This window comes from Artemia sp. Qi Xiang Cuo, chromosome 19 (genome assembly GCF_049724085.1).
Source record: "Artemia sp. Qi Xiang Cuo chromosome 19, ASM4972408v1, whole genome shotgun sequence".
Taxonomy (NCBI): domain Eukaryota; kingdom Metazoa; phylum Arthropoda; class Branchiopoda; order Anostraca; family Artemiidae; genus Artemia; species Artemia sp. Qi Xiang Cuo.
The window spans coordinates 46,176,550-46,191,632 of NC_142812.1; the positions used below are offsets into that span (position 1 = coordinate 46,176,550).

The window sequence follows — 15,083 nt, forward strand, 5'->3', positions numbered from 1 at the left end:
ATTTCTGATGGAGTTGATGTCTCGTATCTTGCTTATGCGGACCATGTTCTCCTTGTCAGTCGTTCTAGGACTACACTCTCACATTCTGTCAGCTGGATCTCAAACCAGTTCAGACGGATTGGGTTTATGTTGAACGTTGATAAGTGCAAATATATTTCATTTAATTTGAGTGTGAGTCTCCCTCTGAACTGTGTTTTTCTCTCTAGTCCCCGTATCTCTGCTTTTCAGTGGCTTGGTCTTCACATTAATAATAATTTCAAAACACTTTAGGTCTGACAGTTTCTAATGCAAAAAAAAAAAATTCAGATAGGGTTTACAAAAATTGCTGCAAACAGAGGGAGGTACAATAGAAAAGCGCTTGGGAAATTATATTCTTCATTTTGTGATCATTCTATTCTTTTTTTATCTGGTTTTATTCCAGTTCCCAAGTCTAAAGATCTAAATTCTATCCAAATTTGTTATTTTAAATTTTCTCGGTACCTTTTATGCCTCCTTCCGTGGCTCCGGAACCGGCATCTAATATCGCGATTCGGCCTCCCTGATTTACGGAAAAGTGGTTGTCTGCAGTCGTTGTCTGCAGGTCTTACTGCGCACCATAATTTACGTCGTCTTATTAAATAATTGTTAAGTGTGCGTGTTTGCTTTTTTTTTTTTTTTTTTTTTTTTTTTTTTTATGTACTCCGCTTCTTTTTATAGTGGGTAATAAATAAATTATTATTATTATTTATTGTTTACGTATAGTATTGTTTATTTGTTAGTAAATAGGCACTTTTCGGGGAGGGGGAATTTTCTGCGAGGAAATTTTCCACGGGTAGAATTTTCCATTGACAGGAAAGTTTCCAGGGATGAACTAACAAGGGAGAATTTTACACGGGAGAATTTGTCCGAGCTTCTATACGAAACTCGTCAGACTTTTTCTTTACCGATTCAATTTCTGATGTACAGATGTTCCGAGGAAATTGTCATGATCCCCCCACAGTACCCGGGTGAAGGGCTGTAAGTTATGAATTTTGCCTATGGCTTACAAATAGTATTTGTTATTTGGAAGTAAACAGACATTTTTAGGGAGGGGAATTTTCCACAGGGAGATTCTCCACGGGGAGAATTGTCCATGGGCAGGGAAGTTTCCGGAGATTCCGGAACAAGGAGAAATATTACACGGAAGAATTTGCCAGAACTCCTGTACGAAATTTATCTTACTTTCTCTTTGCCGATTCAATTTAACACCTAGAGATGTTCCGGGGAAATTGTCCGGGGAAAATTTTCAGAGAGGTTAAAATTGTCTGGGGATTTATTTTTGTGGGAGTGAGGGATTTCCGACGGGAGAAATTCATGGGAGACTTTTCCGCGGGAGAAACTTTCCATTCGGAGGATGGAATTTCAATGAAAAATTACCTATCGAAGGGTTTTTCCGGCATGATTTGAAAAAGATTAAAAATTAAATGAAAAACAAGTCTGTTTTTAAACGAAAGTAGGCTAAAGAAAATTTTTTGGACAAAATTGTTCACGAATAAATTTCGGGGTGGAATTTTCAGCAGGGACGGATTTGTAGTGGGGGTTTACCGGCATTATTTGACAACGATCAAAAAAAAAACAAAAAAAAAACAAGTTTCTTCAACTGGAACTACGAAGAAATATTGAAACTTAAAATAAAATCATACCGTATACGAGGGGAGTTACCCCCTCCTTTGAAAAGTTCCAACTCTTAAAAAAAAACTCCTGAAACACAAGGACTATCTAATAAACCGGTTGTTGTATGATTTTATACATCCCAATTTTCGAGTGTGTAGCCTACTGGCTAATAAATAAGTACCATTTTTTTTATTTAACTTTGGTAAAGCCAAGAGTTGATCTGAACAAAAACTGGTCAGAAATATCGAAATCGATATATCGATTATCGAATATCGAAAGTAAAAATAACGATATACCGTTTAATTAAATTATCACCCAACACTAGTTACGGCTACTCATCCAACTATAGAGTCTCAACTTGCATTTTAACACCACTTTAACCAATATACAAAATCTAATCTCATAAATCACTCAATTTTTCCTATTCTCATAAATAACATGGCAAGAATGGGACGCCACAAAGCCTCATAAGCACGATCACAAGTTGCAAATTCACCAAGATGATAAGTTTCTGCTTTCATTTGATTAACATATTCCCCACAATTGTCACGCTTTTATATACATAAAACTAGCAATCAACTTTTTTCATATCGTTTTCTTTCTTTTTCCCTAAAAGGGAATATTTACTGGGAGCGTTTTACTATCGTCTGGAAAGAAAATAGGGAACTGAATACAAAAGAATCTTTAGCACTGTAACATGGGCATCATAGCACTTAAATTTACAAGCGATAGTCAGGGGTGCAGCTAAGAGGGGAGGGGGCTCAAAAGTTCCAAGCTTATGTTTTTAGTTTAATTTAGCTTTTGTTTCAACATTTGTCAGCACACTGGACGATTTTGTCGGCACATTCCTTATATCACCCCCCTCCAAGCTCATAACCCAAGCTGCGCCCCTGGCGATACTCACAGGCCATAGTTACCTAATGGGACTTGGAAAATTCAAAACAGGCTTTAAAAAGTTTAACTTTAAATCCTTAATGTTGGATTTTTAGTAAAACTTCGTAAGAAAAAAAAGCAAAAAAAAACAAGTAAAGTTTCAAAAGCGGAACCAAAGCCTGGTTTTAAGAAAGGGAAAGGATTTTCTCATTCCAATTTGTAAAAATCAGGCCTTTTATCTTCAGCCCAATTTAACGCAAACAGTGACTCGTCAGCTTGTTTTCAGCAACAGGCTAGTTACAGTTTATTGCTCAGTAAGTCAGCCAGATCTTAATAATTCAATTTCTCGTTGATACGGCCCAATTTGATCAATTTTCAGAATTAATTTCTACAGTGATATGCTTATTATTTAGATTGCAGTCCTTTTTTCTTCCTTTTTATTTTATCAGTGTTTTTTTCTCCCTTCTGTATTTTGCTGTGTTTATTCTTCATTTCTTTTATTTCCAATTAAAATTTTTTTTTTTGTAGTTGTAGATGTGAAGTAGCGGGTTTTGGGTTCAGTCAGTAGTAAAATATCTATCTAAGTCAGCCAGACGTGGCCATTTCCGTAAATTTGCAAATGAAACCAAATTATTTTAATATATAACTACATCAAAGGTGTAAAACTAACAAAATAAGCCCGGCTAGCTCAGTGTTAGAACACCGGATTCTTCAGTTGGGGGAATTGGCTAGAGCTTGAAGTTAGGCGTTTTTCTTCAGTTGGTAAATAGGCCAAATATTTACAATATGTTCCTTTTTGGTGACAGTTATATTTTTGAACAAAAAAAAAAAAAATCGAATACAGAAAATTAAAGTGTATGAATAGAGAATTCGATTTAAGATGGGGGGATGGATTCTATTCTCTTCGTAAATGAGTATATTCAAATCCATTTAATTTGACGTTTAAACCACTGTCTGTTAAATTAACATTTTGTAAGGTATCAGACTCGTTCAAACGGGCTTCAGACATTAGACCCAGCCGTGGACTGGGTCGTGGACCAATTCTCAACTCTTTGAATTTGATATCTGATCGTTTGGAATCTACAATATCATCGGCTGGAATGTTGAATCCGATTGGTTGGAATCACACCAATATTCAATTCGATCTAATACTGAATTCAGTTGCATTTGCAGCTGAACCAATCCGTTGAATTTGTAGCTGAAACTATTTGTATCTATGTTCCTGAACCAATCAAATCTTTCGTGTTAACACACTCATTTAAGCGGTGTATAGATGCTGAAGCTAATCTTGTGCTAATTTTCAAGCTCCATAAACACCAAGTCTGAATAGTCAGAATCTTGGATCTGACTGATCAAAAATTTAGATCAAGGCCTGCAGAGGCTCTTTCCCCCTCCCAATCTCAAGATGTCTATAATGTTTCCTGAAATTCCTTCTATTTCTAATATAATTAACCAATTAACATGTATTATTTTCCAATCTTTTTCCAATTTCTACGAGCTTGTCTGCTTAAAAACTGCTCTTTCTTTTTTATTCGTTTAAAACTTCATATAACTCAATCGAGTGGAATCGATTTAGTTTTGATTAAAAACACAATTGGAGCAGTTTAAATTAAATTAAAGATATGTGATCAGAATGACAAGATAATACTTAAAGTATGTTAGCATTATTCTTTAATATAAAAAATTTTAACTTAAAACGAAATTGCTGTGTTGACGTACTTTGAGTAATTAACTTAGCTTCTGATTTTCAAAAATTTTTAGGGACTGTATGCAAATTTTCCTGTTTCTGACCGTTTTTCATAAAACATACAAACGAATGAAACAAAAAAGATAAATAAAAAGAAAAAATAATAAGTGAAAATTAAAAATATAAACCCGAGAAAAAGCGAGGGTAGTGTCAGCCAGTGGAACAATATAAAGCGAAAATAGGCAGATATTTCGACAAAGACCTCCGCCAAGCCTTCTTCAGTGCTCAATGCTTTAGTGTTTGTATTTACATACAAACGAAGCAAAAGTTGGATCGTTTCACATGCGCATCTATTTTAACAATTCTTCTGTGGTATCATATTTTGTCTAAAACATATTTGAAATAATAGAAAGTCTTCAGTTACCTTTAAAGAAATAATAAAAAGTTTCTCTCAAACTCTAGCAAAGCCCAGTAGAATAGACCGTTCTCAAGAATGACATTTAAGGATGTAATTACTGTAGGATGAAAATTTTCACATCAGATAGTAGAAAAAATCATTGTCATTGTGAATAGAGATAAACATAAAATAAAATTTACAATATTTGTATTGTATCTTTAAATAATATATAAAGATTTCAAAGTTTTATTTGTACTCTCATCAGAGCTATTTATTCTAATTAACGGCGTTTGTGATTAAGGGGTCATTCTTACGAAATTAGAAAAAAATTTGAATTTTAGCGTAAAGAGCGAGGTATTGACTAGGGGGCAAACTCCCTAATATACGTAATAAAAATATACGAATATAGAAGTTCTTCACGTAAGTTAATTCGTAAGTTACGTCAGATCAAAACTTCGAGAAAGTCATTTAGCCAAACAAAAAATAAAATTAATATCCAAATCTCGTTTTAATTATTCATGTACGGTTAGCCAAAATCAAAGCTGCATTAATTCAAGATGTTCAGAAATTAAATAAAAAAACAAGTTTTTTTAACTGAAAGTAATGAGTGACATTAAAACTTAAAACAAACATTAATTATTCCGTATATGAAAGGGGCTGTCCCCTCTTCAACACCTCGCTCTTTACGCTAAAGTTTGGCTCTGTTTCACAACTTTATTTTTTAAAACAATAAAAAACTTTAGCGTAAAGAGCAAGGCGTTGAAGAGGGGACAGCCCCTTTCATATACGTAATAATTTCTGTTTGTTTTAAGTTTTAATGTTGCTCCTTGCTTTCAGTTAAAAAAGATTTTTTTTTATTTAATAATAATAAAAAGATCGACTTAGATTTCTGTTTACTTTTACAACACGGCCCCAATAATATTTTTTTTCTTTTCTTTTGTTCTCTTGACACTATTTCTTATAAAAAGAGCTGGTGAGACATAGCATTTTTTAAACTAAAAACTACCAAATTTATTCAATACGTCTAATTTGCCCCTAGCCTTCAAGCTACAAATTTTATTGGAAATAACGCTCATTTTGAGCGCAATTTCCGATGATTCATTAAATTCAATAAAGCTTGATTAAAAAAAAAGATATATTTTGAACACTGAGTTAGCGGTTTAAGGTCATGCGATTTTACTTCACTTGCTGCTAGATGGCTTCACTCAAGGAACTTGCATCGTTAAATGCCTATATGTGAAGGATTTTAGATAGTTGGCTAAAAAACGTAGCCTTTTCTGTTAAAAAGTCAGCTTATCGTGAGTAAATATAAAGTATTGAGTCGTTGGAAGAAAATACGTGAGTGCTGGACGTACGTTGTGAGTGCGTGGCACCAGGTTCGTCCAATTTAGAACATAAAACTTCTTAACAGTTACGAAATTAAGCTTGTGGACAGTTACTAAAAATAAGCTTCTTTTTCTAAGATTAAAATTTCTCAGCAGTTTTTTTTTCCTGAGAAATCTTTACGCCTTTATATCATTGAAAAATAAGATTTTTTGTGTTATCTATTAATCTATTTTTAATAAATCTAAGTATAACTTATAGCACTACGCTAAATACAAATAAAATATTATAAATATTTTTTTATCGATTATTTTAAATAGTTATATTTAAAGTAAGATTAGTTGTGCATAACAGAAACTAATTTGAATAGCATAAGATATTACTAGTAAAGTAAACATTAAAAAGCACAATAATTATATAAATAAACTTCCTTAATAATAAATTCTTTAGAGTTCAACTTCAAACTTCACGACAGTCGAAGAATTGCCCTTCTTTAAAGTTACTAAAACTGAACTTTTTCCAAAATTAAAACTTCGCTGTGATTTTTTCTGACGTCCAAATTCTTTTGAGCTTTTTGCTACTAAACGTAGAAACATATAACGTGTATAACAGCTTTTTGTCACTTGATGTATGTTTGTGTTATTTATCAGCCTATTTTTCCATTGATAAATTGCCTAAAATCCACTTACTTAAGAAATATACCTGCTTTTGCTCCTAATTCTCAGAATAGCTGAAAATTTTGGGAAAGTGGTTAATGAGACTGTTGGAAAACAGTAAAAAATTACCTTCATAACTAGCGGCAAATCCTCGATGACCAAGATGTTTGCTTGACGTGACGTAGGTAACAAGCATGCGATTTCCGTTTGAAATGATTGGCTCCAAGTTTTGGATTGTGCCACAAAATTTTCCTTAAATATAAATTATTATAATAATAACAATGATCTTAATTGAGCTAATTCGCTATCAACTTTTAAACTCACCTCAAGATTAGAATATTGGAAGGTACAGTGGTCAACGTGGGCGCTCAAGAAAACAAAGGAGGAAATAAAAGGGTGAATTTTCTGATTAACTCATTAATGAGATAGTTAAGAAGTAGACACTCCTTTAGCATTGGAAATTCATCCTGCATCTAAATATAGCATCCATTTGAGTCTGAAACAAACTTTACCCATATCCCCACCCCCTAATGTGCAAATATATATCCTGAGTCAGGGGCTAAGCTAGGGTTTTGAGTTTGTAGGGGGGGGGGGTGATAGTAAAGAAGGTGCGATAAAACCGTCCAGTATGCCGACAAACGTGGACACATAAGCTAAATTAAGACGCTAAAGACACCCATAAGTTCCAAGGTGTCGGCACTGTAGCTGCGCCCTTGCCCTGATTTGTATATATGCAATGAATTCTCCGTAAGTCATACTTTTCTTCAAATTGATTTAACAGTTTGTCAAAACAGTGAAAATTCATTGTATATATACAGCTCAGTGTATATATTTTCTCATTAGGGGGCGGGGTAAAGCTCATTTCCGACGCAAAAAAACGTTATATTCGCATTCAGGATGAAATTTAAATCTAATGGCATATTTATTCCTTAGCTATCTCATTAGTGAGTAAATCGCAAAATTTACCAATAAAAGAAATAAAAGAAAAAGGAGTGCAAAATTAATAAAAGTAATAATATAGGCCTACCATTACATTTCTTATATTATGCTCTTCCAAATACTATGGTTACTTTTCTTACAATGTTCCCCTCCGATGGTTCCATAGAGCCGTCCTGGCTAAGTGGACGTGCGCTGGGTTGAGAATTCTTTGTCCAGGGGGTACGGGTTCGATCCCTAGCGTTGACAGTTATTTGGTTTGGGACGCGGGTCATTGGTGCGACTTTGTAAGCTTAGCCAGAGTCGACCCAGCTCTAAATGGGTACCTGGAGAAATCTGGGGAAGGTAAGCAGGAAGGGTGCACGAAAATGCCAGGTGGCTGGCCCCCAGCCCTCCATTGCACTTCCTGGCTGAAGGGCCACGAAACAGAGTTCAGCACCGCCAGTTGGGACCTTAAGGGTCTAGTGCCGTCATACTTACTTTTTTACTTACTTATCCTCTGTAGTCAATATACCTTATTGCAATTAGTCTACTTATTCGATAAGCATAATTATTGTGCTATCTTGTATGCTGTTTGGACTGTTTTCCAGAGGAACTGTCCACGGATTTGGCTTCCCTTTGACTGTCCGTATGTCAAACAAAAATCTATACAAAAATGTGGTTCTATCCCATTTTCTAGGGCTATAACGAGAGAAAGGTTTAAGAGGCTAGGGCAGGTTTTGGGAAGGATGGATGGCAGATTGCCAGAAAACAGCCTTCTCGGACATCCATCTAGGACCAAACTAAAATCTGGTCGTCTCGAATAGGGTGAGAAGAGGTCGTAACGAAGAATTTCAAGGAATTTAGAACTTCTTGAGAAAGGGCTAAAATTGAAGTTTGAAAAAGTTCTGTTTTTGAAATACGACTGTAATTTAATCATACTATCATAAAATCTTAAAGAATTCTTTCTTTCTTTCTAATGAAAGACAGGTTGAGATGCTTAGGACACGCTTTACGCAGGAAGAATGGCACATTGTCAAAGATAGTGTTTTTTTGGCTATCCATCTGGGGCCAAACAAAAGCAGGTTGCCTCCGACCAAGGGCGTCATTTGGGGGGAGGGGGGTCAAGGGGGAGTTGCTCCCCAACAATTTGGAAAAAAATATTATATAACCCATGCCCCTTGAGCATCTAGATATAGATCACTCTTGACCCCCCCCCCTAATAAAAATTCTGGAGCTATACCCTTGCCTCTGACTAGGGTAGGGAGAGGTCATACGGGAGGATCTAAAGAAAATTTGAACTTAATGAGAGGGTAAATAAAACTTTAAATAGATTAGGGTGGAGGAGAGACGTGCGGAGATGCTACGGTGAGTTGGTAATAGTAGCAGTATAAAAAAAAAAATGCGATTCTCTTTGAATATTTCCAGCAATTCAAGGTGGAGGAGAAGCGAAAAATTACTCTAGCCTCTTTGGGTACCCAGCTAGAAATGTACTATTAAATACGCTTCTTAAGAGTAGAAGTGACTACGTAAAAGTAGACACGTTTACTACCTACGTCATACCATAGTAGTGGCTGTTATCAAGTATTGTTCTGAAACGGGGGTGCCTGGAGAGGTTGAGGAAGAAATGCTTCATATTTCCCGGAAGAATTAACTCAGGAGTTTTACATATTTGTTTGAGCGATTGTACATCAAATAATAATTTCAAACAATAATAGTAATAGCAATCAAACATAGCAAATACTAGTAACAAATAATATATAACACGTATAACACATAATATACATATAATATATGCATATTTCATGTATATGTATTTATAATATAATTCCTATAATAATAAAAAAATATTAATACAAATAATAATAACAACCAAATAATAATCAAAACGCGAAAATCTAGCTTGATCCCACTATCAATGGCTATAATGAGAGAAAAGTAAAAATTAAAATAAAAGTTAAAAGAAGCTTGATAAGTTACCAACAATCGCGCTTTTTTGGAAATTAAAAAAATTAGTTTTCTTCAACTGAAAGTAAGGAGCAGCATTAACACTTAAAACGAACAAAAATTATCCCGGATATTAGGGGGTTTTCCCCTCCTCAATACGTTGTTCTTCACGCTAAAGTTTTTATTAAAGCTTCTTATATCAACTAAACGGCCCATGTGTTTCACAAGTCGTTCTTAGAGATTTTAGTTAAAAGTCAAACTTTAGCGTAAAGAGCGAGGTTTTAATGAAGCAGTCCCCATCATATCCGAAATAATTTGTGTTTTTTTAAGTTTTAATGTTGTTGCTTACTGTCAGTTGAGAAATAAAATGTATTTTTATATAATTTCTTATTGTTTTTCAAATAATGCTGGGGAAATCTGCCCCCACCCCTCCATTAAAAACTCTCCAACCCTCAACAAAAATTCCTCCAAAAAAAATTCTTAAACATAAACTCCTCTCCAGAAAATTCTCCCCTGACGGTTCCAAAATTTCCTGCGGACAATTCCACCTGAAAAATTCTCCTCACTTTCATTAAAAAAAACTTGTTAAGTTTCTCCCACAAGAAATTTTCCATGGAGATTTTCCACCAAGGAAAATATCTACCCCCATGGGAAAGTCCCCCAGAAAATTCCAATCCCACTGAAAATTTCCCCGTGAGACTCCCCCGGAACATCTTCACATCTAAAATTGGGTCTTCAAAGAAAAATTAAGACAAATAAAATTAATTTTTCACAGGAATTCTGGCTAATTAACCCCTTGTGAAAATTTTCCTGGAAAATTCGACCCCAATTACTTCGCCCATGGAAAATATCTATCCACTCCGCAGAAAATCCCCCCTGAAAAATTCTGTATGCTTCCCAAAAACAAATACTATATGTAAACACTGGGCAAATTTCATAAATTATGGCCATTTCCCCAGGGGCTGCGGAATCATGGCATACACAGAAGGTACAGTTATTGGAAATTTCAACAATGCTGAACAAAATGGCTATTTAAAAATTCTGATCAAATTGGTTTTGGGGTAAAAAGGACGTGGGAGCGGGAATTGTTGCCCTCCAATCTTTTGGGTTGCTTAAAAAAGTGCGCTATTCCAGCTTTTGATTCCAGTATCAAATTACCCTTCTCCCGATCTTCAACGACAATTGATTCGGTACGCGATCGCCCCTGGGGAAAAAAATATATATATAAATAAATACATTTCCATGATCTTTCTTCTGGCAAAAAATACAAAATTCTACAGTGTTCATGGGAGCTTGAAACTTCTACAGTATGATTCTCTAATGCGGTCTCTAATTGCGATTTTCATTAAAATTCCTTGACATTTTGGGGATGTTTTCCCTTTTTTAGTAAATATGGCAAATTTTCTCAGGCTTGTAGGTTTTGAAGGGTAGCATTAACCTTAATGAATCAGCATAAAAAGCCAATTCTTTTTATGTATCAATAGTTATCAAAATTCTATTTCTTAGAGTTTTGGTTGTTATTGGGCCGAGTCGCTCCTTATTTACAGTTTGTTACCATAAACTGTTTGATTGTTATAATTTTAAGAAATTGAGAGAAGTACGTATCAACAGTTTGTGATATATTATTCTTATATTTATATGATGTAAATTGCTAATCAAGGTAAGTATAACAGACGTGAACTGAGTAGGCTTTATTCTACTTCTTTTGATCATTCTATCATCTACTTTTCTGGTCTTTACCCCCCCCCCCCTCCCTTTAAAGACGAAAGATTTTAAGTAAAAATGGTCTCTTTATTTTAGATATTGTAAAATTTTACTTTACTTGGCATAGTAATAGTACAATAGTTCGTAAGCTTGGAGTAACTGATGTAACAGTAAAGCTGGTCGTGCAGCATGGAAAGCTATTAAATTCAGATTTTTACCCATTTTAATTCCATCATCCCTTATTCCGTCTGTTCTGTTAATGCCATTGTTGAGTAATTGTAGCGTATTCTCTTCTTTTTTATTACACTCTACGAGTGATATGTTTTCAAATTGTCAAGTATTTCATGTATGTAGTGCTAGACCGTATCTAGGGGGGAGTAGGGTATTTGAACTCCCAAAATTTTTGTCCGACTCGTAAAAACGTAACATATTTACATATAACAAATTCTTGACGTTTTTTAAAAATATTTTGTAGCCCTCCAGTGAAAAAAATACTTCCCCCCCTAGAGCAAAAATCCTGGGTATACCCTTGATGTAGTATATTTTGTTCTTTTTTTTTCATGCTCCAAATGTCATTTTTGTAGGTAGCGTGGGCTAAAAATAGATTATTATTTGGTTTTGCCAGTGAGATCCTCTAAGCTTCTTCAAAATTAACCCCATCTACTCTAGGCAATATCTTTTTAGAGCGTTTTATTCCCCAATTGGACATCGTCCTTCCTGGTTTCTTGCTAGAACAAAATTCCCTTAACAGATTTAGTTTGAGTAATTAACTAGGATTTTAATAATTTACCATATTGTTGCATCAAGAAAAAAACTAACGCAGGATCCCATTTTGAGGGGAAGGAAAAAACTAACGCTGGATCCCATTTTGAGGGGAAGGGATGCCATTTCCCACAAATTGCAAAATTTCTAGAATCAGCAATATGAAATTTCAAGCACTTAGTGTTTTCACTTTTACTTATAATTGTTTCCTATTAGTAAGTTCTCACCTTCCTGGCTGTCAATCATTTCAAAAACTAATGTTTTCCGAAATATCTAGTGCCATAGAGAAATTTCCTTGATAAGGGCGTAAAACAAGCCTTCCTTCAATGTGGGTCCCTCTAAAGAAAATTTACATCCACTTTATCCAGTAAACAAAAAAAAAATTGACTGACAAACCACACTACTAAAATGGACTTTTTAAAACGTTGAACATACTATTTAAATAATGAATTACCTAATAAAGGCGACCTGTGCCAATAACCATCTCTTACTTCGAGGAAATCACTTCGACAATGATCCGAGTGATGCAAGTCCATATCAGATATGTTCAAGACAATTCGTTCTCCGTGTGTCGCTGTTATGCGCCATTCACACCTTTCACCAGTTTCTTCTATGACAAAAGAATTAGCTGAATTTTCTGTTGAAGAATTCATATAAAACGGAGACTTAAACGCACCTTTATTTTCTTGAAGAGTCCTTCCACATTCTACAAAGATATAAAAAGATGATCACGCAAGGTAAAAGTAATTATACACTATAAAATAGTTAATATAAAGGTTATTGCAATCGGATTTCTAAGTGGAGGGACTGTCAGAAATCATTGAAAAAGTATTAAATTTAGGAGAGTGAAAGGGATACCAGAATGAAGTTCAAGGAAAACAGTGAGAGAAAGATAAAATAGGGGCAGTGAGAGCGAGTATAGAGAGAGAGAGCGGGAGAGAGAGAAAGAGAAAGAGAGAGAGAGAGAGAAAGAAAAGGGGGGGGGGTTAAGAGAGTAGGGGAAGGACGTGACGGCGCTAAAGATCGATAGTAAAACTTGGACCGCCAGAAAGTAGTTTACTTGAAAGAATAGCAGACCCCCTGTCAATCTTGATGAACTCTATCGCACTTTGGAAAGATATGACAGTAAGATCATAAAAAAACACAATGAAATCATTCGCAACAAAGTAGTTAATTCCAAGGTACCCAAGAAGGTGTCCAAGTTTCGAAGCGGGAGGGGGAGGGGCTGTGATGATTTAAATGGACAATGTGTTTTTCAATTGTCCCATAATGTTGCAGTGTTTCATTGTTGGTACAAATCAATTATTTAAACTATCTAACTTAAAAAGATAACCACGGAATAATTTATAGCGTATTTATCATACAACCTATTACCTTATGACAGTGATTACCAATGTGGGGCTCTCGAGCTGTGTGTGTGTGTGTGTGTGTGTGTGTGTGTGTGTGTGTGTGTGTGTGTGTGTGTGTGTGTGTGTGTGTGTGTGTGTGTGTGTGTGTGTGTGTGTGTGTGTGTGTGTGTGTGTGTGTGTGTGTGTGTGTGTGTGTGTGTGTGTGTGTGTGTGTGTGTGTGTGTGTGTGTGTGTGTGTGTGTGTGTGTGTGTGTGTGTGTGTGTGTGTGTGTGTGTGTGTGTGTGTGTGTGTGTGTGTGTGTGTGTGTGTGTGTGTGTGTGTGTGTGTGTGTGTGTGTGTGTGTGTGTGTGTGTGTGTGTGTGTGTGTGTGTGTGTGTGTGTGTGTGTGTGTGTGTGTGTGTGTGTGTGTGTGTGTGTGTGTGTGTGTGTGTGTGTGTGTGTGTGTGTGTGTGTGTGTGTGTGTGTGTGTGTGTGTGTGTGTGTGTGTGTGTGTGTGTGTGTGTGTGTGTGTGTGTGTGTGTGTGTGTGTGTGTGTGTGTGTGTGTGTGTGTGTGTGTGTGTGTGTGTGTGTGTGTGTGTGTGTGTGTGTGTGTGTGTGTGTGTGTGTGTGTGTGTGTGTGTGTGTGTGTGTGTGTGTGTGTGTGTGTGTGTGTGTGTGTGTGTGTGTGTGTGTGTGTGTGTGTGTGTGTGTGTGTGTGTGTGTGTGTGTGTGTGTGTGTGTGTGTGTGTGTGTGTGTGTGTGTGTGTGTGTGTGTGTGTGTGTGTGTGTGTGTGTGTGTGTGTGTGTGTGTGTGTGTGTGTGTGTGTGTGTGTGTGTGTGTGTGTGTGTGTGTGTGTGTGTGTGTGTGTGTGTGTGTGTGTGTGTGTGTGTGTGTGTGTGTGTGTGTGTGTGTGTGTGTGTGTGTGTGTGTGTGTGTGTGTGTGTGTGTGTGTGTGTGTGTGTGTGTGTGTGTGTGTGTGTGTGTGTGTGTGTGTGTGTGTGTGTGTGTGTGTGTGTGTGTGTGTGTGTGTGTGTGTGTGTGTGTGTGTGTGTGTGTGTGTGTGTGTGTGTGTGTGTGTGTGTGTGTGTGTGTGTGTGTGTGTGTGTGTGTGTGTGTGTGTGTGTGTGTGTGTGTGTGTGTGTGTGTGTGTGTGTGTGTGTGTGTGTGTGTGTGTGTGTGTGTGTGTGTGTGTGTGTGTGTGTGTGTGTGTGTGTGTGTGTGTGTGTGTGTGTGTGTGTGTGTGTGTGTGTGTGTGTGTGTGTGTGTGTGTGTGTGTGTGTGTGTGTGTGTGTGTGTGTGTGTGTGTGTGTGTGTGTGTGTGTGTGTGTGTGTGTGTGTGTGTGTGTGTGTGTGTGTGTGTGTGTGTGTGTGTGTGTGTGTGTGTGTGTGTGTGTGTGTGTGTGTGTGTGTGTGTGTGTGTGTGTGTGTGTGTGTGTGTGTGTGTGTGTGTGTGTGTGTGTGTGTGTGTGTGTGTGTGTGTGTGTGTGTGTGTGTGTGTGTGTGTGTGTGTGTGTGTGTGTGTGTGTGTGTGTGTGTGTGTGTGTATGTGTGTGTGTGTGTGTGTGTGTGTGTGTGTGTTTGTATGTGTGTTTACGTGTGTGTGTGTGTGTGTGTGTGTGTATATATGTGAAAGATCACGGATGCGGGTTTATTTGTTTTTTTTTGTTTTTTTTGTTGTTTTTTTCCCTAGGGGTGATCGTATCGACCCAGTGGTCCTAGAATACCGTGGGAGGGCTCATTGAAACGGAAATTAAAAGTTCTAGTGCCCTTTCTAAGTGACAAAAAAATGGAGGGCAACTAGGCCCCCTCCCACGCTCATTTTTTTCCCAAAGTCACACGATCGAAATTTTGAGATA

The 15,083-nt window shown here is 36.5% G+C and overlaps 1 protein-coding gene across 1 annotated transcript in view; it reads right to left on the reverse strand.

Annotated features, from left to right (window-relative positions):
* LOC148940917 (protein tolkin-like) overlaps nt 1–15,083 on the reverse strand; it is a 267,546-nt gene that overhangs the window by 42,145 nt on the left and 210,318 nt on the right. Inside the window, exons 7-8 of the mRNA XM_089105473.1 lie at nt 12,351–12,602; nt 6,698–6,820 (exon numbers count right to left, since the gene is read on the reverse strand). Of these exons, the coding sequence (XP_088961599.1) occupies nt 6,698–6,820; nt 12,351–12,602 (375 nt within the window). The remainder of the gene's footprint in view (nt 1–6,697; nt 6,821–12,350; nt 12,603–15,083) is intronic.